This window comes from Mesitornis unicolor, unplaced genomic scaffold, assembly GCF_000695765.1.
Source record: "Mesitornis unicolor isolate BGI_N332 unplaced genomic scaffold, ASM69576v1 scaffold20925, whole genome shotgun sequence".
Lineage (NCBI taxonomy): Eukaryota > Metazoa > Chordata > Aves > Mesitornithiformes > Mesitornithidae > Mesitornis > Mesitornis unicolor.
The window spans coordinates 1-24,028 of NW_010187758.1; the positions used below are offsets into that span (position 1 = coordinate 1).

The window sequence follows — 24,028 nt, forward strand, 5'->3', positions numbered from 1 at the left end:
GGCCCGTGGACTGACGGGCAGGTAGAAAGACGCCCCCTGGCGGCCGGCGGTGGGACTGGTGGGGAGGGCATACCGCGCCATCCTAAAGTTGTCTTGGGGGACCGACGGTCTGTCCGTGCGTCCCCGGGTACGGGGAGCGCAAACCGACCACGGGACGCCAGGCGGGGCTCACGGGTGCTGAAAGGAGGGAAGAATCGCCTCGCATGCAGGGGCCTTACGAGGCTCATCTCCTGCAGAGCTTTGCTTTCCGGGCACCGTCCCTACGTGCCTCGGCATCGTTTTTGTCTTCCCTTCTCTGGAGCCTGTCTCTCCCTCCGGCTCCCGAAGCAGCCATCTCGCACCGGGGCTTTGCCTTGAGCTCCCTGCTTAGCTGAGCCAGGTTCCTGATGCACCTCCTTGCTTTGCTGAGAGTTTGGGGTGGCTGCCCTGCTTTAGCCGGGTGTGAAGAACACAACTCAGAAACTTTTGTTGCTTCTGGGAGTCGGCTGTCCCAACAGACAAGCTTCATCTGTTTGATGGTCTCTGTGGTTCACCGGAATGATCTTGTGAGGTCCTCTGATCAGATGCATGAGAAGATGTTCAATGATCCAGGGACACTTGGATGATGGCAGTTGTGCAGACCCCACTGGAAGAAGTCCAGAGGCTCCCAGCCTTTTAACGGTATTTAATGTGCAGTCCCAAACTCCCAGTGGAGCTTTACTCTGCCCCGAAAAAATCTGTGGTTGTTTATGGATTTCCATGTTATTGCTTTTCCTGTGAGTTTCAGATATGCTAGGTCATCCTTTGCTGAAAGAAAATGGTCTTGCTTTCATGATGTACTGCAATAGAGGCTGCAGCTGGCAGCCTAGACACCCAGTTTAAGCCTTGTCTATGCACAGTTCAATCGATATAGTTCTTGGTGCATAAGATGAGATGTCTGTATAAGTACACACAAAGAAGAGTGCCCATGTTTTCAAAAAGGAACAGAAAATGTTTGTGATTTTTTGCCCCTAAATGAGGCAGGGTTTTAATCTCTGAATCTCAGTATCCCTCTGATGCTTTCTGGCCTAACTGCTTCTCCCAAGTCTGGAGTGAGAGGATATCCACCAAAAGCTGTTCAAAATAAAACTAAACAAACATTGTTCCTTGAAGTGATGCCTGTGATTGTAGTTACCAGATACTGTGGCTGCCAAGAATATAAATGGAAACAAATGAAACAAATAGGAAGATTTGTGGGAAGAAGGTGTCTGCAGCAGGGTTTTGGTTTCTGTGACTGTGGGATCCTATCTGAGGATCAATATCTGGTTAGGAGGGATAGGAATCACCTCACAAAGTGGGACAAATGTATCTTCGCTGGTAGGATGGCCAACCTGGTAAGGAGGTCTTTGAACAGGGAATGATGGGGAAAGGCAACAATAGCAGCAGCATCTGCTATTGACTGGACACTGAGCTCCTGGAACTCTTCACTGGCCGCCAGTAAGTGCAGGATGAATGGCTGTTTACAGAGTGGACATTTGGTTTTGGTTTTGTACAGTCACTGTGTGCAGACGAACCAGAAGTTGTGCTGGGAGGTGCCCAGTTAACACCACGTTGTCCCAGGTGTCCAAGCACACACGTACTGCTGGAAGATGCAGCTGTGGGCATGAAGGGGTGCAGCAGGTTAGGAGCTGCTCCTCCTTGGAGGTGCCACAGCTGCTGAAGCCCCACTTAGCAAAAGAAAGACACTAAGGTCAGGCCCTTCCTCAGAGCAGGAGGCTGGAAAGCAGATGAGCTATGAAAGGACGTTGACCTCCCAAGGTGTTTTTTTCAGGTTGAAAGGAAGCAGCACAGGCAGTCATGGTGCACCACCCCACAGCCACTGCTGTATAAATGCTTCGCTTGCCTTTCTCTACCCTGACTGCTGCTTCCCCTCAAGAAAGGAGGTGTTAAAGGTCAGTCTCCTGCCACCTCAGAAAGGAGAGAGGCCTTATGTCCATATTAGATGACTATATCAATATCATTCCTTTATCCTAATCTACTTTTCCCGTACACTGCATTGTTCTCTCTTCACTGATGTGTCTCAGCCCATGCACAGCTGTTGCTCCATTTGAAGTATGTAGCCCTTGAATGTAAAAATGCTGAACCAATTCAATCCTGATTTAACATTGAAACATTTTATGGGACTGAGACGAGCGAGTCAGTTTTTCACATGGTAGCACACTGAGCCCTTCCAGCCTGGGGGCTGCTAGCGGGAACCAGGGGTGGCTCTGGGACTCTGCACTAAGATGCTGCTGTCACTCCAAATGTGAAAAGTGCATGGCACCAACAGCAATGCTGATGCCAGTCTAACTCTCCTCCCATGCCTGGAGCTGCTGCTGGCTCACAGGAGCTTATGAGGGAGCTGGGGTCGGGCAGCCCCTGTGCATGGGTGACCTGAAAAAGGGATACTGGCACTGCCCCCTCCCTGTGGGGCTGCAGGATGAGACTGAGGGCCTTGGCACCTCGACCAACTTTCTTTTCCCCACCATCTATTCTCCTGGGTACTACTGGTGACACACACTTAGTTTCCAGTGACTGGGCTCGAAGGCCATGGGAGTCATTTGCCAGGGAAGGGCAACCAAGAGAGAAACCATGGGCAGTCTTACTTCTCTGTGTTCAGCTCTTCTGGCTCTTTCATTCCTTTCCCAGTCATTTCCATTGGGTTTTTTCTTCTGCCTGACATTTCCCCTGCCAACTACTGTGTTTTCCAAGCATCTCAGGGTTGGTTTGGCGTGAGGGGTCCTGAACAAATCCTACCAATAGCCCTGCATGATTTCTTCGTGGTAGTCTCTCTTTCTGAAGAATCCAAACTTTTTTTCTATGTGTTTTAATTCTATGATCCTGACATTGCAATTTCAATGTATCGCCTTCTCTGACAGATATGCCATCACCTTGATTTATACAAGTACACTTCTCCTTACACAGAGAAGGGAATGAGAAAGTGATGATCATATTTCAAAGCCACCTACAGTGCAGGTGGCATAAAATCTGATCTGACAATTATATTTGAAGGTAGAAATATAAATGAAATCACTTTAGTATCTGGCAATTGACCAACATCAGATTATACAGCAAGCACTTTAATGTAAGGAGATATGCAGACTGCAATATTTAAGTTTCTGGGCCTCACTAAGGGCTGTTTAACGCTACTGTAGCACAATGGAAAACTTAGTAAAAAAAACCCCTGAGAAATACATACATTTTTTAATGTAGCTCTTCTCCATTCTTGTCAGGGCTGTGAGGAGATAAATAGGCCTTAATGGCCTTTTCCAGCCCCACACCTGTGGGCCCAGGGCCCTTATTTCAGCTCAGCACAGGGCCATTGCACCCTGCCCAGGCTGTGCTGGGGCCACAGAGACCCAACGGCTGTGGTCCTACCCACAAGAGAGCCACCCTGCTCGTGCTGTGCCCTTACAAATCTTATTTTGCCTTTTTCTGCTAGCACATGCTCCCGTACAAATATTTAACAAACAGAAAATTGCTGCGAAATGGTGTTGACACAGGTACGATGTGATGGGCCCGCAGAGAAGAGCACAAACTGTGGGTGTTGCAACGGGCCCTGTAAGAAATCTCTGTCTGTAGAGTTTGGCCGAGGAAATACTTCAGTGTCAGCCCCCACCAGGCCCAGCCCTGTCTGGGACAACCAAAGCGAAGACTTTGGTTCTTGGTTTTCCCTTGTTTGCACAGCAGCAGCAGCACAGCTTGTTCTCTGCTTCATATGCCTTCAATTCTGTTAACTTTTATTTGTAGGACTGAGAGGAATCTGACGCGAAAGGAAGATGCTGTTTAACATGACGAACTTCTTCAGACCTGCAAAATTAAGAAGGACCAGCAAGCAGCTGGTGCAACAGTTTTGGTAAGCTTTTTCTTAATTTTGTTGGGTATTAAGTGCCATTTAGTCAGAAAACTGGAAACAAAAGCAGTTGAATCCTAGAAGTGAGTGTTTCAGAGAAAGGCAGGTTTTCCCACGTTTTTAGTGCCCTTTTGCCTTGAGACTGCAAGATGTGTATCTTCAGGAGAATTTTGCTTTTTAATGTTTGTGAAATGCTGTTAATTATTTCTGTTGGGTTTAGCAGCAAAGCCAAGAAGGAATGTTTCTTCTTGAGGTCTGTGTAGACTGCAGGTACTGTAATCAATCAATAACTATTGGAATAAAGTTACACATTTAGACAATTATCCCAGCCAGTACTGGGGGGCGAAATTCTCTCCTTGAAGCTACAAAAGGAATCTTTGCTTCAGTATTTATCTTGATATGCACTGGAGATGTGCAGGAAAAGCATAATGTGATACGAGGTTCAATTAGCTGGATGGACCTGGCTCTGCTACCTGGCTTTGGGTTCTTTCTTCAGCTACATAGATGCACCTATCCCCCATGCCTTCAGAAAAGCATCTGTCTGACAGTGTTTCAGTCAGCTGCTTCTCATGCTTGTCGCATCTCCAGAGTCAAGTTGAAATTTAAGAGTTAACTCCACATCTTCCTATGTTTTTCATGTCGGTGTCAATAAGAATGGCATTAACAGCGTAATGCAACAAATGGTTAGTGCTAGAAAACAATATATAGGAATTTCATATTCTCAGGAATCATAATGTGCAGTAAGTAATAATGTTTTCCAAGTTCTGTGATTTGTTTGTTACAGTTTTAAAGTGGTCCTGAAGCCTGGGTGATAATTTTTTATGGATTTTCACTGCTGGCAATCGGTAGAGAAATTTCTCTGGTTTGCAGAGATGATAGAAAACCAGATTTGGAAAACAACTGCAGTAAAGCTGGTTTTCCAATAAAGTCATCCAATTTGTTAAGCTTCCCACATAATGATGTTTGTTATTTGTAGGGGGTTTTTAACATTATATCATAACATTGGCGTAAGCTATCATTGCTGTCTGTAAGCATTACAAGTTATGCACACTGTGGTTGATACTGCAGGATAACCTAGCAGTCTGTGCTAATAGTCCAAAGTAATTGCTGTCCCTGCTCAGAAAGGTATAAACCAGCTGCTTGACCTTGCAATTCTGCCTGTTACATTTCAACCTTGGTATGTTGTCTCATGCTCCTTCTCTGGAATTTATTTGTCCACTTCTGCCTCTCTTTCAGAGGATGTGGACAGGGGGGGAAAACATTTCTTGAAGGTCATAGCAATAAAACAGAACCATCATGGGAACATAGAGGTCAGGAGCAGACTTCTAGTCCAACTTTCTGCTTCTAGCCTGACAACAGCGTATGAAGTCAGCTATGTCTTTGCTCAGCCACATCTTGAGAATCTCCACGGATGCTAATTCAAAATCCTCTCTGAGTAACCAATTCTAATGCTTCACTATCTACCAGTGCAGTAATTAGTGGTGGATATTTCTCAGTCCACTTCTCAATCGTGCCAAGTGGTAAAACAAGACTAATGAACAGATGTTCCTGCTTGGCAGGTTGAGATTAGACAGTCTCTAACTCCCTGGGAGGAATTGTAGACTGCAATTAGAAACTCGAGGAGCAGCACCAAAGCTGCTCTGGAAACAGTGCAGTGAAGGAGAGTAAAGTGACCAAGCAGCAAGCAATTGCATAGATTTTAAAACAGGAAAAGTATTTTTTTTTGTTTCCCCAAACTGGATAGAGTAGCAAATTCCTGTTCTGAAAAATAATAATTAAAAAGTCACAGTTATGAAACTAATTTCCTTCCAAATGTACACATAGAAGTAGGAGTCAGTCCCTTGAATATTAACTAAGAGCCTTGGTATTCAGAGCTGGATTTCAGTAGCTCACCTTGGTAGGCTGTCTTTCGTGCTATGGTGGAAGCTACCTGACCCATGGATGCCCAGCCTTTCTTATAATGTCAGGTATGTTCTGTTCTGCAGCTCTTGAATATGGAAGTACAGGAAATCGTTTTGCTAGCTCTGAAACACTCACTTCAAAATAAAAAAATGGGGCATTTGTGTGCTTCCTAACTCTTTCTAGGTTGTTTACCTCAGGTTGGAGGCAAGCATGGGGACAGAAGGATAACACTAATAGCAAAATATGTAACTTTATTTTATTAATTATTGTAATGTGGTGAAAATTAATCTTTATGGATTAGAAGTGTGCATTATTATTTTAAATGGTACTGCCACAAATATTTTTTACTGAAGTCATGCATACAATTTGTTTAGATTGTGTTTCATTTAAGAATCAGTTTTCAGAGACACTCTAAGAAAATACACAGGCAACATTAAACTTAGAAAACAAGAAATCCATTCCTTTGTCTGCACAATGCTACAGAAAAGCTCAGCTCTTCTGCAGTCTGAGGACTTGTGCAGAGACCGGAGTCTGATGGTTCACATTGATGGGTATCTTTGTGGTGCTTTCTGTTTAGTTTATTGATGGAGCCTCTGGCAGTCCGCATAATGTCTGGAGCACATGACAGCATATACTGAGTTTCTGCAATATTAATCTGCAGGGCATCTGCATAGGCTATTTTGTCATATATTTTCCATGTTTCTGCTGTTACACATCAACCTTTTCACTGTGAAAAAACGTCTTTGCAGTGGTATAACGAACGTGTATCTAAAGCGCTTGTAAGGTGTGGAGAAGGAAAACACACAGCATTTAGATATATTCAGTTACAGAAAATATTCTGCTATGTGGTTTGAAAAGTTGTGCAATTTGTGCTGTGATGTCAAATGGACAGTAATAATGTGTGGTAGCATTCTCTTGAGAGCTGCCCTCTTCCTCCAGTTTCAGTTGGAGTTTATGCCACAGAATTCTGCAGACAGTCTTTTCCTCCAGATTTAACTAATGTAACACCAAAATCTTTAGAAACCATAATAGGCTGTTGTGGTTTAACCTGGCAGGCAGCTAAACACCACACAGCCTCTTCCCCAGTGTTATCAAGAGATTTCATAAACATTTATAGAAATGCCACCATTTGTATCGGTGGGGGTAGAACATGGCAAGTGTCCTACACATACACAAAGCATGAAGGAGGGAGAAAGAGCACCAAAATCAGCTCCCCATATTCTGTGCCACCAAATGTCAGCTTTGTGGTCCTCGCATAAGCCTTTTCACTAAGTCCTGAATGGCTTTATGCATTTGGGTTTATTTGATTAGGCAGCTTGCAGTCAAGTCATATGCATATCAGAAGGCAAAAGAAAATGCATCTAATGTACAGTTCATAATACAATTTGAGACACTGTAACAGTGGTGATCAATACAGTGCTTAGTGGCATGTTGTGTCTGTCTGATGGTAGAAATTATTTAAACTAATTAATACAGTCCATCAGGCTTATCCAGCTGGGTCAAATGAGGGATGTGGGAAAGACTTCAGCTGCTTGCTCATTGGCTTTAGCAGGAGTACAATTTAGTGTCAAGTGACAAAAAAGCATATATATTTTTCTCTTTTGACACAGGTATGTGCCACCAGCTCGAATGTATGTTCATCTGAAAGGTCGTGATCTCCTTACTCTACGAAACTACACAGCAGATGAGCTGAAGTATTTGCTGTGGATGGCCTCAGATTTGAAACAAAGGATAAAGGACAAAGGAGAGGTAAAATGCTTTAACTATCATTTAGGTCACTCAGATGCTGAAATAAATATTATTCTGAAGAGTGCTGGGAATGAGCCTGTCAGCTGTCTTGTCCTGAACATCACCTGAGCTCTTAAATACTGTAAATCATATGCTGTAAACCAAAAGGCCTTCCTGTAATGTGTTCAGAGATATTCTTTAAATACTTCAGAGGACTTTGCAAGTGAAAAGGTTAAACAGCTTTGCACAGCTAACTCCCTGTTGTCAGCTAACCCCATCCATCTACACACAATGTACATGCACCACTAAATGTAGGAAATGGAAGACACTTCACTGCATGGGATTAAATTAGTATCAAAGTTCTCCTTAATGCTAGCTCAAATTGAGTGTCAAAATGCAGTTGCTTTTTGCCCATAGAATTACTTCTTTCCCTTTAACCTTTCCACTGCTAATAAATTCCTTGAAGGGCAGGAGAACAAAGCTACAGTTTAAAAACCACCTGTATAACTTTTCTAATGCTGAATTAAAATGTGGAAGAAATATTTCACACTGTAAGGTGTGTAATGACTATAGAAATGAAATGCCTTCAATTTTCATGTTCCAGTATTTGCCTTTGATGCAAGGAAAATCTTTGGCCATGATATTTGAGAAGAGAAGCACAAGAACAAGATTATCTGCAGAAACAGGTAGGTCTGAGCAATAGCCCAGTCAGATTTTATCGGAAATTGTATACTGTGAGTAGGAACTGAAAAACACTGCATCATTCTGTATTTATCAATTTCTGCTCAGTAGAAACCTAAAGTTTGAAAGAAAAAATAGGAAAAGAATGGTGGCTAATTGTGTTTAACCTCGCGTATTGATGTCACAAGCATATAGCTTTGGTCACTGAAATTTTTCCAGATCATTCCAAAACAGTATGGATTAGAAATACAGTAACGGGCAGAAATAAGCATTTCTGATGTAGGCTCCTAGTTGTACTGGCAAGATATACATCTCTTTACATCTATTTTAGTAAGCATCACCAATTTAATTCTGTGCAAGCTCGAATAAATATTTTTCTAATGCATTACGCATTACCGTTGTCACATTTCAGAGTATGTGTTTAGGGTGGGAATCATAGTAATGCCTTGGTATAAATTAGGGGAAAAAATTTAACATTGTTACCTACAGGGGAAAATAATTTCATGGAGACTCCAGGGTATTAGCCTAATAAGATGAGGCACTGGAACATTATTCTTTTAGGATACAGTCCTGCAAACACTGAAACACATACATATGTTTATTTACATGGTATTTGTTCTGAAGTCAATGGGACCGCTGAAAGAAGTCATTCATGTACTTGCATGTCAGCAAGGAATAACTATGAATTAGTGACTATCTTATGGGTACATTTTTACGCATCAAGGAAGGAGAAGCCTGCTGTTCTCACATTTCAGTTGACCCAGCACCCCTTAGGCTGACTTCTTTCTAGTGAAGGAACAGAAAATTTGCTGAGTATTCACATTTCTTTATGAGGTGTAAGGGAGAAGCTAAACATAATGGAAGGAAGAAGCAGACACATTCTCTGCAAGCATTTCTGAATTTGTCTTTTTATCCTCTGGCTCAGCCTGGTCATTGTGTAGACTTCTTGTTGCTTTCTGTTTTCTCCAGATAATCAGGACTTATGAATGGGTTTCTCTCCTGCATTCCCTCTGTGAAGAGCATCTACCTTTTAATTCCAAAGTTTTTTGTCCAGTTTCTAGTTACCTACCATACTGGTACTTAGACAGGTAATGACGAATTCTCTGAATCTGTTTATCCTTCATGCTTCTGTATTCAGAGGGAAGCACTATTTAGTCCTTGGCTTTTGAAGGCTTATGTAAGAGGGAAGCTCTGCAAAGTTCAAATGAATTAGCTTAAGGATGGGAGTTAATGCACATAAATTCATCCAAGAGAGATTAAGCTCCAGTGAAATAAACCCAATTTATTTCTGAGTGAGAGCTTCCACAAGAGAGTTTAATGAAGTTTAACTTCTGTACATTAACTTCACACTTTTAGTTAATTGATCTTAAGTCCCCTAAGCCTAAGACTTTCTTTCAAAGTAGACTCAAGTTTTTTCTGTCCATGGAAACTCTATACATTTCAGCTGCTCTTTAACATACACGGCTTCTCCCTTGGAATTTCTAATTCAAAACAAATGTGGGGTCACATGTGTTCCTTTCAGCTAAATCAACTAATTTAGTAGCAATTTTCTAATGTCCAGTGAAAGTGGACATTGAATTGGATTGGAGTGTTTATTTTTAAAATACCCAAGTCACCTCAAATAGCATTTCCCACGAGTTGCACCTTTGGTACGTTGAAAGAGGTCACTTGTGGAACAAGGTTGTGGTGATGAGATTAATCTAAACAAGCTTTGCAGCTCTCAGATGATGAAAATCAATGGGTTTCATTATAAAGGAGTAGAGACTTGGAAAGCATTGGTTACAAAAGCTGCTCTGTCCAGTGTCTAGAAGATTGTTGCCATATATTAACACCATGGAAGCCTTTTCAGAAGCCCTGCTGTCCCCATGCATATAAAGAGCACCATTACTGAAAAATAAATAGAATCACAGAATATTTGAGGTTGGAAGGGGTCTCTGATGGTCATCTAGTCAAACCTCCCTGCTCAAGCAGGATCATCTGGACCCAGTTGCCCAGGACCGTGTCCAGATGGTTTTTGAATGGCACCAAGGATGGAGACTCCACAACCTTCTGGGGCAACCTCTGCCAGTGCTCAATCACTCTTTCAGTAAAAAAAGTGCTTCCTGATGTTCAGAGGGAACCTCGTGTGTTTCAGTTTGTGCCCATTGCCTCTGGTCCTGTCACTGGGCACCAGTGAAAAGCACCTGCCTCAGTGCTCTTTGCACCCTCCCTTCAGGTATTTGTATACATTAGTAAGATTCCCTCTGAACCTCCTCTTCTCTAGGCTATGCAGTCCTGAGCCTTTCCCTGTATGAGAGATGCTCCAGTCCCTTATTCGTCTTTGTGGCCCTTTGCTGACATGGACATACTGACTCGCTCCAATAGCTCCATGTCTCTCTCATACTGAGGAGCCCAGAACTGGGCACTCCAGGTGTGGCCTCACCAGTCCTGAATAAAGGGGAAGGATCTCCTCCCAGCATGGACTGGTGCATGAGGTCGTTCTTCCTCAGATGCAGGACTTTGCACTTACCCTGGCTGAACATCTTACAGTACATTTCTGCAGCCTGTCAAGGTCCCTCTGGATGGCAACAAGACCCTGTAGCATATCAGGCACTCCTCCTAGTTTTGTGTCATCAGCAAACTTGCTGAGAGCACACTCTTCCCCATCATCCCAATCACTAATGAAGATGCTAAACAGAACTGGACCCAATATTGAACCCTAGGCTATGCAGCTAATCACTGGCCTCCAACTAGACTTTCTGCCACTTATCACCACCTGCTCGGCCTTGCCATTCAGCCAGTTTTCAACCCACCTCACTGTGTGTTCATCCAGCTTGTCTATGAGGATTTTACAGGACACAGTGTCAAGGGCCATAGTGAAGTCCAGACAGACAATACCCACTGCTCTCCCCTCATTTACCAGGCCAATAATTTCATCATAGAAGTTTATCAAGGTGGTCAAGCATGCCTTCTCCTCAGTGAAGCCATGCTTCTTACTCCTGATTATTTTCTTGTCCTTAATGTGCCTGGAAGTGGTGTCCAGGATTAGCTGCTCCATCACCTTCCCAGGAAGCAAGGTGAGGCTGACCAACCTCAACTTTTCTAGGTCTTCCTTCTTGCCCTTCTTGAAGATAGGGGTGACATTTGCTTTCCTACAGTCTTTGAGCATTTCTCCCAGTTGCCAAGATTGATCAAAGATTATAAAAATATTAATTTATAATGCATTTTAAGAGAACAGTTGACGTTTGTGACTTTTCCAAAATACTATGCCTCTAAACTGTTTTATTTTGATGACATTGCAACTGTGCTGAATAATGTATAGCCCCTTGTGGGACTAATTCATTGCCTTGCTACTCTCTTGAGCAAATATAATCTTGTCCTAATGCATATTTCTGAAACACATATTATTTTACCATTTCTGAGAGTAGTAGTGGTGGTGTAAGTTTAATGAAGAACTACGAGTAACTTCCATAGCATACTGGCAAAGTAAATCCAGTTTTGTGGATCCTACTAGATTTGTTGCTATCACTGGCTATTATATTGAAAAATGTGACATCTCTGCTATTATACTGGAAAATGTCATCTGTTTGCAGTCAGAATCCCATACCAATTCTGCATAAAGTCTTGCATACTTTTTATAAACAAAGTTATTCCACATGGTCATGTATTACTTGTAAAAGAAACATCCTCAGGCATGGCATAAAGGTGAATGCCCTGGTTTTATTATAGCTTTGGTGTAAAATATTCCGATTGTCACTGGTGCTTTTAAAATATACAGCCTCAGTTGTGTTTTAGTGAACAAATTACAAATAAATCCAACCATTTCACAGACACTGAATACAGACAATGTGTCACAGGGTAGAAATGGAGAGGAAACAATACAGGCAGGAAAGCTCTGTATACCTTCTTTTGTTGTGCGCTGGAATATGCAAGGTCTCAACAGCTTTACAGAGGTTCACTGCCACTGGCTTTAGTGGAATTACTCCCAACTCACTTCTCTTACACAGCAGGGTGAGAGGAATGTGATGTCCATGCAAGAAGACTACTACATAGAGTCACAGAAATAATTATAGTACTTTGTATGTTCTAATGTAGTGGGGATAGTATTATGTGGCATGAATACAGAGTCTGTTTTTTGTTGGAATGGCTAGTATTATCTAGCTTGGGCACATTATAGAGGGAGCAAGAGCACTCATTTAGCTTACTGTCTGCTTAGAGGGATAGCTTTAAAAAACAGTAGTTTTTAGGTTTCTTCTTTAGGGATATTCCTGTAATTGCTGCCTAGAAGAGTTCTTTGTTATCAGTCTATACTGAAAAATACTTTCTAGATTTTAAGTCCTGGCCGACAGTGAGGAAACTAACAAATGCAAATCCAGATGTGTTGAAGTATAAAAATGCATCCTTCCATTGAGTTTGAGAAGGTGGCTGTGTATGGGGCAGCCCCACAACTGTGTATCCAACGTGTGAACTAGAGGATTCACTTTGGCCCACTTGCTTATACAATGTAGCAGGGACAGAATGGAGAATTAAGCTATGTCTTTACAACCAAGAGCACTCTTGTCCTACGTGAAAGAGTTTGCATAAGTGGGCTCAATAATGTGCCACAGCCTGAGACATTAAATTGTCCGTTGTTGAAAACTAACAGTAGTGAGAAGTGTGGACATGAGATAATAATCTATTCTGGCTCTGCAGTATGAACTTTTAACATTGCTTGTTGAAGATACCAAGATTCATATAAACACTTAGCATGTGGCTTTGGATATGACCAGCTTGTGACAACAAAGAGGATTAGATCTTCCAGTTTAACACAGCACACCAGTGTGTGCTTATTTGCTGAATTGCTGCCTGCATATCTTCAAAAGTTGTCATTTTTTTTTCTTTCTACTAGTAATCTAGATGAAAGAATCTGAAGCTGAGACTCTGTCTCTGCAACTATATACAAAGCTAGAGCACAGAGCTCCTGTATTTCCAGATGGAAAATTTTGGATGGAAATATGTTCCGAGACCCTTCACAGATGGCCAGTTCATGAGCAGAAAGCCCAACACATTAGGACTCTGCTATGTACACAGACTCCAGGTGGTAGCTACAACTGAGCTGCCTGACGTCTGGCAGTTCTGAATAAATGGTCAGATTCCTCTTTTTCTACCTTAGCATCATTTATAGAAAACAGAACATGTCCATGAGAGCCTGCCTGGACTGTGAAACATCTACTGAAATGTATGCATTTAGAAGCCTAAAATGCAGAGTTGTTTTATTGTGTGGAACCTGCGGAGATAAATCAGTGACATAATTGTATATGAATTTGAAAAGAACCACAAGAAGCTGGACAAGAAAAGTTACTACAAATGACATTTCTTCCTTGAAGTCTTGACTTAAAATCTTGCATTGAATAGATAGGCTGTAATATCTAGGCAACAGTTTGCATACACATTCCCATAAATACAGTGCTTGTGTCTGAGCTGCAGAGAGGAGGTAAAAGTATTTGAGGCAACCTAAACGTTTTTCCTGTCTTAATACAGAAATGCTTCTGAATAACCAAGAATGGAGAGCAAAGCAACGAGCAAATGTGTAGTGCTTTTCTAACATCAAAATGTAATAGTAGGCTAAGTGATGCTTTTTTCTTAAAAATTTGCTGTGTCTGACTCTAATCTTGTTGCAATTTGGAGCAACCCTTAATGATGACAAAGGGAAAGTAAAATCAGGCCCATTCGATAAAATGGTTATAGACTGGTTGGATGGAGCAGAGATTTGCCCTTCGGGTGGGGTCTGCAGCGTCATTATTTTTAATCTGACTTCTAAGGAAATTGTGGCAGTCAAAAGGCAATGATTTGCCAGTATTGTTTGTATCTGTTACATTTTAAAGTCTAGAGACTGGCTGAACTGATGCAAAGTGGAAGACCTCACCTCAACCCTGCTGCCCACATGGGATGGAAGTTAATAAGGGCTGCTCTGTGTTAGGGGCCCAGCTGTGGGGTCCAGGCCTGCTGCCTGAACCTAGTTGCCTGGTTTAATCTCTGAAAGGTTTCAGTGTTCACTCCTGGTTTAATTCTTTTTTGAAGTAGCTGTGGGATCAACCTTTAAATCTTTTACAGGCCTGTACAAGCATCATGTGGGAACTGGAGTCCTGGAGATGTCTGCAATGCCATCTAATGGCTACAACCGGCCCAAGCAGCTTTTGACTTTTGGGGGTTTTTTCCCCTTCTTTTTTATTTTTTTTTTTAACAGCATGAAATTTGTTAACACCTCCAAGAGATCACAGTTTGGTAGAGAAGGGAGGTCTCTGCTTTTCTGTGCTTTATGCAGCCTTTCTCTTCCTGGCAATAAAAATAAGATGGGCTTCCTCCTAGATTTTTGTCACAACAAAAGGCTCATTCCTCCTCAGTGTTGTCTCAACAAGGTTGGTTCGTCCGTGCTGAGATTCTCTGGAAATTTCCTTCATCATGGATATTACTGACAGAGCAAGATCTCCCTGACAATTTCTCTACTAGAAAGGAGTTTTTCTGTAGCAGAAAATCTTTCCCAGTGCATAGAAAATGCCTTACAGGGCTGCCTACAGCCCAGTTGAAGTCCTACAGCTTGTACGTCCCCAGCTATAGGACCCTGTGTCCTGCGCTAGGCCTATGCTAAACCATTTGTGACAGTTCCTAAAACAGCTCCCCTCAGGTCCCATCCTCCCAGTATGTGGCCACCATGGACTTTACCCTGAGATTCAGTGGAGGGAGGCTTTAGGCTGAAACCAGGCAAAGGCAGGGGTGCTCAAGTGTTTGTAAAAAAAGCTGGTTTCCTCCCTGTCTGTGTCAGCTGGTTGCTTGTAGTAGCTTTCTAGTGGTGGCACAATGGAAATAAGACAGGACAGACCCTAGGAGTTGCCCTTAGCATGTAATTTGTCTTTATCCAAAATACTGTCCAGACATCTTTTACATTCCCCAAAGTGTTTTATATGCTCAAATGATGCTCAGGTCTTTCCATGGTTTCCTGTTCAGGAATGGATTTAATTCGTCAGACTTAATCCATCCAGTTCCTTGGCTCAACTTGTAAATTCCTAACTATTGCAGGGTGGACAGATGCTGGCAGTGCCTGAGATCTTTCTTTTTCTCTCTGTCACATTATAATTTTTAAAGCACTTGGTCATTTGCTCCTTCTCTGGAGACATTCAAAACCCACCTGGACGTGTTCCTGTGTGACCTGGTCTAGATGATCCTGCTCTGGCAGGGGGGGTTGGGCTGGGTGATCTTTCAAGGTCCCTTCCAACTCCTAATATTCTGTGATTCTGTGATTTGTGACCAAGCTCAAGTTTGTTACAGTGTGTGAGAAGACTTAGGGTTTTCTATCTGAGTCATTGTACTTGAAACTTCTTGCAAGGATGTGGAATTACACCTATGACTCAGATGGCCCTTCTAGGATGCTAAGTCTCTTGAAGAAGAAATTGAGCATGATGAATGGATTACCTAGCTCTTAACTGGGAGCCACCTTGATGCTTTTGGCAATATGTAGCCTTGCAGCTTGAATGACTGTTCCTGTGAACTCAGATCAGAACTCATGCCTAAGGATTTTAGCAAAGCATCACATTTGAGTGGTTTTATTCCAAAATACATTTATTTGTATCTTGTGTGTAAGACTTTAAGTGTTTGAGACATTTGGATGGCCCACTGAGTTTTACTTTTATTTCTGTAAATATCTTTTACATGAAAAAGATTTTGAATTGTGGCTGTAAATATGAGGTGCTGATGTTTCATTTCTTTTTTAATTTGTCCTTCCTGTAGGATTTGCTCTCCTTGGAGGACATCCTTCCTTCCTTACAACACAAGACATACATCTGGGCACTAGTGAGAGTCTCACAGATACAGCAAGGTTGGTAAAATGTCACTTAATAGATCACTATGTATTTGGTAGTTGATCAGGCTGAAACCTATCTTACAGAATTTTGGAAGCTAATATTTTCTTTCTGGAAAATGTCAGAAGGCACTCCAAAGTTCTTAAATATTTACAGATCAGCTCACAAACTCTGCAGTTCAGTACTCTATCATTTCATCTACTCTAGCCCTCCAAAACATCTCACAATGAGAAATATTTTTATCAAATTTGGCATATAGAGTGTTAATGAAAGTGACAGTCACACAAACAGAAACATTTTAGGAACATCAGTAGTATTGCTCCACTGGCGACAGCACATATATTCAAACAAGACTAGAATCTTCTGGTTCTGTTGCTCCTCATGGAGCTAGAAGTACAGCTGACTGGTAAATCAAAAAGCAAAGACTTTATTTATCCTAGTTAGGCCAGCTGCTGGTGGGTCTTAGCCTACCTACAGTGATGGAGTGACACTGAATGCCACTCTGAACCCCCTATCTCAGCAGCACCAAACCTGACCAACACTTTGCTGCCAGTTTCTGATTTCATGTGCCCTCCTCCACAGCTGTATGCACTGTCAGGACAGCTATGGAGGCTGGGCAATGGCACTGTTTTCTTACTGCCACCCTTGGAATATCTTAATCATGCCCAGTCCCCCATGCATGCAGGGATGGATAGCTGGCAGTCTATCCCCATTGCCATAGCTGGGAAGAACTGAGCTCAAGGATTTTGCCCTGTGGATTCCGTCTGATGTTGCAGATAGTAGGCAGAACATGAGGTTATCTTTTTCAGGTGCTTTTGATGCTTTTCATAGCACTTCATGTATTAAAGGCTCATCCAACTTCAGTACTGTGCTGCTTTCTAGGCAGCCTGTTTGCAGCCTGAGGTTGATTCAGTCAGGCTCAGCTGTTGGAAGGTTAGTACTGTCTGAAAGGTGCTTTTTGTTCCAGTGAAAAATATGCACTGTCAAGTTCATCAGGCTTAATTCAAAATATGCAATCAGGCAGCTGACATTCCCTTACCTCTGCTGTACACTACAATCTTCACAGCGGGAGAGACTGAGAACTATGTTGCTGTTCTCTCTGTGATGGAATCCAAGGAAAATGTGAGAAAAAGACCAAATATTCAGAATTTTCCTTTCTTGCTTTTAACTACTGAAGTTGAAGACACATGGGTATTGATAGTAGAAAGTAAAAATATCAGTCTCTTGAGTTTTGAAAGTACTCTCACTCTCTGCTAAATACGTAACTCTGCCTGTACCAAAGTAAGCTGCAACAATACTGTTGTTTCAACAAAACTATGTCCCACTGCCTTGTTTTAGTAACTACAAGTTTTAAAGATTCAAAAATTGTGTAAACTTCTGAACCTACAAAGGGAACAGATTAATCTGAGATTTAATAGTCAAGTCTGAGATACATTAGTGCACTGTGTCCAGTGGCCACTGTGGCCAGTTCACCAGAGCTCATACACTGCTGTGGGATTCAAATGCATTCCCTCAAAAGAAATTCTTCATACATCATGACACATAGCCCCAGTTTAAGCAGGACAGCTATGCTTCATCAAAGTGTGTCATTTAAATGCTTCAGAGCATGTGCATCCTTGCTACAACTCTCTTGGCATGAGAGATGGAGTTTTTTTAAGTCAAGCATACATAGCTTACAATGTCATATTAAAATCAAGGTAAATCCCCCCTGCTGATGTAAGTATGCATTATTCTCCAATCATCTTGCTTTTTCTTCCATTCTCACTGGAGCATTGTAAGCAGAGAGCCTCTCGACTGAGAAGGGGGAGGAGGAGAGGATACTAACACAGGGTGCAGTAGGAGGGAGATGGAAGACTGGTGCTGAGAGACTGGGGCTGAAGGGGCAGAATCTGACCTGGTGAGCAGGGGTACCAGCAAGCCAGGCTGGAAAGACAAAGGGAATCAATTTATATCAGCTTAAAGGAACTGAAATTGAGAAGGTATGGGAGACAACAAAGCTGTGGGGAATAAATGAAAAAGTGCAGAGGTGTCACATTTGGGAAGGAGTGATTTCAGGCTTTGAGACAAGATGATGTGGAAGAATTGCAGTGCCATCAAAAGTGGCAGATGAAGTCAAAGAAAGGGTTAATTTACCAGGGCCAATGAGAGTTTGCACTGTGGTGCTTCTGAATGGGAAGGGAAAATACAGAGTCTTCAGAGCAGCACGCCAGGGTGCCATGTGGGCTGGTGGCTCCCTGGGGACGGGAGGCTTGGGTGCCAGGAGCTCCTCCTGAGTCAAGCAGGGCAAGGCCTCATCAGCTGGCAGCTGTCCCCTTGCCCCCAGCCCTGGAGCAGGGCAGCAGAGAGGTAGCCAGAGGCAGCTGCAGCCCAGGACATCTGGGACCTCTGTGGGGATGGGGGTGGGCCAAGGCCAGGCTGGGACATCAGCCTGCAGGTTGGGTCCAGGCCAGGATCAGCATAGGCATAGTTACAAAGCAGCAAGAGATGTGACTCCTAAGAGAAGGGGGTTGGCCCTGATGGAGTCTCCTTGCAGTGCTGTCTGGGAGCCTCCTCTCCTCCACGATATCAGTGATGAGGGGTAGCCCTCAGCTGCACTGTTGCAAAGTTGGCTCAGAGACCCAGCAGCTAAACCTCTAGGAAGCAGAAGAATGTGGTCAGGGCCCTTATGCAGTGCTTCCCTGCTATAATCTCTCCAAGCACCCTCCCACCAGATGTGCAGGACTGTCATCTGGAGTCTCTCTGCCGTTCAGAGGCCAACCCTGCAGCAAATCCACTTGTGTTCTGATACACAAACAGGCATGATTTGTATAGGTTAGTTTTCATTTCTTTTTCTTCCCAAATGGGATAACAAAGGGCCAATAAATCTTCGGTTCACAGTCTCTTGAATGACTTTTGCTTGCACAAGCAAAAAGGAAAAAAAAAAAGACAGTAAGCTACAAGAAATGATGCAAAAAGTAGAAGCAAGCAAATCTTCCAGCCGTTCAGAAGTCCCCATTCTGTGGAGAAAGCTCTCACAATAACCACTCCCACCTCCTATGAAAGCATTCAGTCCCCTTTTTCTCTGACGCTGCTTGCTCTGCTAGGTCACATCGCTATTTATGAGCCTAACCTGAGGATTTTCCTCCTCTGTTGAGTCACAGCACTCACCTGCTATGGTGGAGTGAGGGCTTTCACAAGTCCTTACAGAGCCCCACATTCTTCACTCCTGCTCTCATTAGCAGAATTATTATTGACTTTGCATAATCAAGGCTGAGCAGTTTACCCAAAAGAACAAGCTGAATGTTAATTGCATTTCTTCTGAATGAAGGATAACATGCTAATCTGATTCAGTTAATGTAAGAATAAGAAATGAATGCCTGCAGTAGACCTAGAGGGTATTTCAAATATTTACAGCCATGTGTTTAGTGCTCTGAAGGCCTTAAGAAGTACTTGAGATTGAGTCTTAAAGCAAAAGGGGCACAGATCTGTAGAAGTCCCAGTTTCTGTTAGAATTGCCGCAGGTAAGTGTTGAAAGTGTTTCTGCTGTGAACATTTTTTTAGTGGCTTATTACCTGCTCATAATACAGTTCTTCCATGCTTCACAAGGCATTTACATTTATGCTGACACAGTAGCAAAAAGCCACCACCCATTAAGGAGCTCTAACCTTTTCAGTGCTGTTTAGCATGTCTGATATATTACATGAAATGAAATGTAAGTACTCTGTAATTTCCACTGTGGAGCAGTTCTATTGTGCATCACTATAGCTCAGTAGCCATGAGGTTCAGTGACAGCACTGAAAAGCTCATAGGATGATTTTACAAGTCCACTGGCATTATTAGAGGGTGAATCTTTGCATCTATAGGGAATGGGTTTACCTCTTACCTCTTACTGAGAACACATCCACCATATGCCCTTGTAAGACTATGAATGACAATGAAGTAGTCTTGTCAGAAATTTAAATCTTTTGAATGGATACGTATTTTCAAAACAAAAACTAAACTACCTTCGACAGCAATATTCTACCCAAAATATACGCAAATGCCCCATTTTTCCAATTCAGAGATCAGCCACAGCAAAAAGGTATACCTTTATTTGTATTTGATTTTGGGTTCCTCAGAGAATACACTTGAGTAAAAAGTTCTAGCTTTTCTCTGTAGGAATAAAAGCTATTTTGAAAAGAGAGATATGCAGCATTCCAATACACTACTGTATTTCCACGCTCTAGGATTCTGAAGTTTATAGGCTCTCAGTCTTGCAAAAAGAATGAAAAGAGGAAAAGACCTTACAATTGGTGATAACATAGGAACCTTAAATGAAAAGTCACATGATAAGCCTCTGCTTACTCCCCCTCATCTTCTAAAACTTCACTTTTACTGAAGACTCTTATCTAGCTAGGTCTTTTTTCCTATGCAATCCCAGCCTTGCACAGTTTCCTTTAAATTGATTTGATTACAAGAGACTTCATCTCCTTAGCTGAGGTCTATTTTTTTTTTCTGAGTTCAATTTGGTTTTGATTTCACAAAGAATAAACCCAATTTCTATCTGGGTTACCTACTATAAGATATAGCATCTAGGAATGCTGGCAGAAGGACTGCCTGATGTCTTGGTGATAAGCATCTAATAAGTCTAGTATCTACTTTCAACAGATTAAGGAAGAAAATTCAGCAGTTTTCACTAGTTGGTAATTGATTATGACTGAATTTCCTCTAACAGAATACCCTGTAAATGAACCGTCTTTAAATTCCTTATCAGTCCTGCTGGGTAGGAATCAGCTGTCCTGACGTCCTTCAAAAAGTCTAAGAAATATGGGCAATTTCCCAGTGTGAATGCCCCTTTTCCTTGACTGGTGGGACTGGCTATGTCTTGTTTAGAGGGGACACCTGTTAGATGGCTAACAAAAGGGACCATGTATCCCATTCCTGAAGACTGGTTCAGAACAGAACAGGTTTTCCACAATCACATGCTTCAAGCTTGAATAAACACATACACAAAAAAGAGAAACTCTTGAGCTAAGAAGAAATAAAGCACAAACAGCAACTGTTCCAGCACCTTGCAATCAGTAAATACCTTGTTCAGTTCCTTCTTTTCACTTGTAGCTGCTATGGGCAGTCTTCTCTTCTGAGAGAGCTCTGCAGGGAATCTTGTAACATTTTGTAAGAGTTTTGCTTGTGTGAGGAATGTCTGGTGTCAGTAGAAAATATTTGGTACTGACTTCATCGGGAGATTTGTCTGTGTAAAGGCCGTGGCATTAACAGCCATGTTTCCACAAAAGGAGATACCAGAGTTCTTCATGGCTAATCAGGAAGATAGATACTGCAAAGATTTTCCATACTCTTCTATTCAGTCTCTTCCTTGTTTTGTTTTAAGGCCCTATTAGAGATAACATGAAAACACTCAAAATGCTGCTTCAAAGTCAGGCTTCAGGGCCTGATTAAAACACAGAAATAAGGAGAAATGCAGAGCTCCAATCCATATTTAATTTATCTAAAGAATTCAGAGCATACCGAGTGTGCTATGGTAATCCATTATGCTAATCTCTGAGTTTTTTGCACTTTGGCAAATGAGGTTAAGGCCAGAGTGGTACAGTGACTCCTACATGCCCCTATCCATACACTGAGTTTCAAATTTGGGCATTACTTTAATGCTGATACCATGTGTGTCAATACGTTGGTAGGAGAAAGAACAGGCTGGTGTTGTTGGCCTCCTGTTCATGACCATTAAGATCAGTAAATAATTGTGGTAATCTAAGCAAAGTCTGTATTGCTAATCCTCACAAAGGCCAGGCTATAATGAAGACACACTGTAATACTCAGTCGATACACTTGTTCTTTACTAGAGGACTCAAGAAATCTTATACCTTATCTCTTCTGAAGTTATTAAATTCTTCAAATGTTACAGCATCACACAGTCTCTTATCTTAGTTCAGATACCATAACATTTATTGATGTTACATCTGTAGATACAATCAAGTGGTGAAGAGAAAAACCATAAAATGCAGCAGCAGTTTTCATTTACTTACTATAGTTTGTTAATAAGTAAAACTGCTTTCTTATTAGCAGCTTGTTAAATGTCTGCATTTAAGTGTGTTTCACAGGCATGATAAATTTGTCAGATAGCTGAAAAATTTCATTACCACTTCTCATTAATATTTATGTGTTGCATGCTGAAGAGTGCAACAGGGATGTATTTATTATGTTTGACTTGGGTATTTTCTGCCATCCTCTAGGGTGCTGTCCAGAATGACAGATGCAATCTTGGCTCGAGTTTATAAGCATAATGATCTGGACCTAATGACAAAAGAAGCCACGATCCCAATAATCAATGGATTGTCTGATTTATACCATCCTCTTCAGATTTTAGCTGATTACCTAACTCTACAGGTAACAATATACTCCCTGTTTACTAAAAATTTTTTTGCTAAGTCTTCATTCTGGTAAGTATTTGGGGAAGTCAGGTTCAAAATCATTTATTCCTAGGTGTTTTGAAGTGGTAATTACATGGCACTTGTTGTTTAAAGAGATCTTCATCCAGCAATATAATTAAGGACCTGTTTAATTTGAAACAATAACATAGTCCTATCAGCTGTAGTGGGACTGAAGTTAAACAAAATTAAGTACTTCATTGGAATTAGGCTGCAATTAAAAAAATGTGCAGGAGGCTTTATATATTAAGATAAAGGTGAGATGTTGGCTCAGCGAAAGCTGCTTTAGCTTCAGTGGAAGTTTTTCCATTGACTTAAAAATAACTCAGTAGTTCACTCCTGATTCTTCCCTAACCAATGAAGAGTTTAAAAGGAATCACTATCCATATATTAGGAAATAGGTTGAACAGATTTGTTTTGAAAAGTCAGCTAATGCTACCAATGCAACTGCCTAGTGTTCAGGAACTTAAATCTATTTAAACTTTGCTCACATCAAAGAATAGTTTAAAAAGATCATATTCTGTAGTTTAATCTAATGGAATTCTTTATTTGACAGCAAGATAATGTTTTACACATAGAATACCAGATGTTTATCTGTGAACAGAAGGACAGTGCTGTTTTACAATCAATTGAGGAACTGGCTTACAAAAAAGATTATTATACTGCAGAGCTGGTTGACAACTATGATTAACTCCTTTGACCTTGCTTACTTTCTGAATGAATAAAAAATCACACTGCTTGAAAAAGGGAAGGCAGAATAATTTCCTGATTCATTCAGTTGTGTTTCTCAGCTATCAAAGACTTTGCTATGGGACATTCAGTATGTGGAAAAGATCTAATGAGAGTAATATTAAATTTTTCATGCCTTAAACTTTAAATACTGAAAGACTCATAAGTTTATTGAAAATTAGTTTTTCCTTGCTTTGTTTGGTATTTTTCATAAAATGTTTGATACTTAAATGAAGAGACCAGCAAAAACTGGTGAACTTGAGACTAAAATACTTTACATACATCAGGAGAACACACTGAGCCAGCCTCAATGAACTGTTCAAATTATTTAACACAGTAAGATGTAATAAGAACGTCATCAATCATTGAATGCTGTCATTTCATTTAAACACTGTGTGCAACTGTAAACCAGGTGAATCCTATGGTTGTGTTTTGCGAAGAGTTCTGTCTTTCAAACATCTTAGTTATTAGCATTTTATCACTTGTGAATAACAGGCTTCAGGAATAATCTATGACTCATAGTCTACACAGCTATTGATATCTCTGCCCCTAAAGCTGGCTTTATCCAGGCCACTGACTACAGCACCGAAGTTCAAAGTACTGTTGCCTTGTACTCCATCTCCAGTCAATGAAAAGAGACCTCTAGAGATGCATCTCTTTCTCCACTGATCTTAGGGGGAACCTATGGAGATCAGCAGAATGGGTACATGCCCTGTCCATCATCCTGTGATCTTCCTCCATTGTGTCCTTGTATAGGACAGCCATGGTAGAAGCTCCAGGTGAACATGACCCCACAGGATGGACTTTTCCTTGTTTTCAATACCTAGGGCAGTAGCAACAGACATCCTAGGGAGGGTGTCTTTGCAAAGAATGTCCCTGCCCATTTTACATGATGAGGAATCACAGAATCACAGAATCACAGA

At 41.6% G+C, this 24,028-nt stretch overlaps 1 protein-coding gene across 1 annotated transcript; it reads left to right on the forward strand.

Annotated features, from left to right (window-relative positions):
• Nucleotides 1-3,788: 3,788 nt before the first annotated feature.
• On the forward strand, nt 3,789-22,388 carry LOC104534346 (ornithine carbamoyltransferase, mitochondrial-like; the record flags this gene model as incomplete). Its single annotated transcript, XM_010185570.1, has 5 exons — nt 3,789-3,853; nt 7,363-7,501; nt 8,085-8,166; nt 15,905-15,992; nt 22,182-22,388. Coding segments are annotated over exons 1-5 (581 nt in total), but the record flags the coding sequence as incomplete, so codon positions are not given.
• Nucleotides 22,389-24,028: the final 1,640 nt, after the last annotated feature.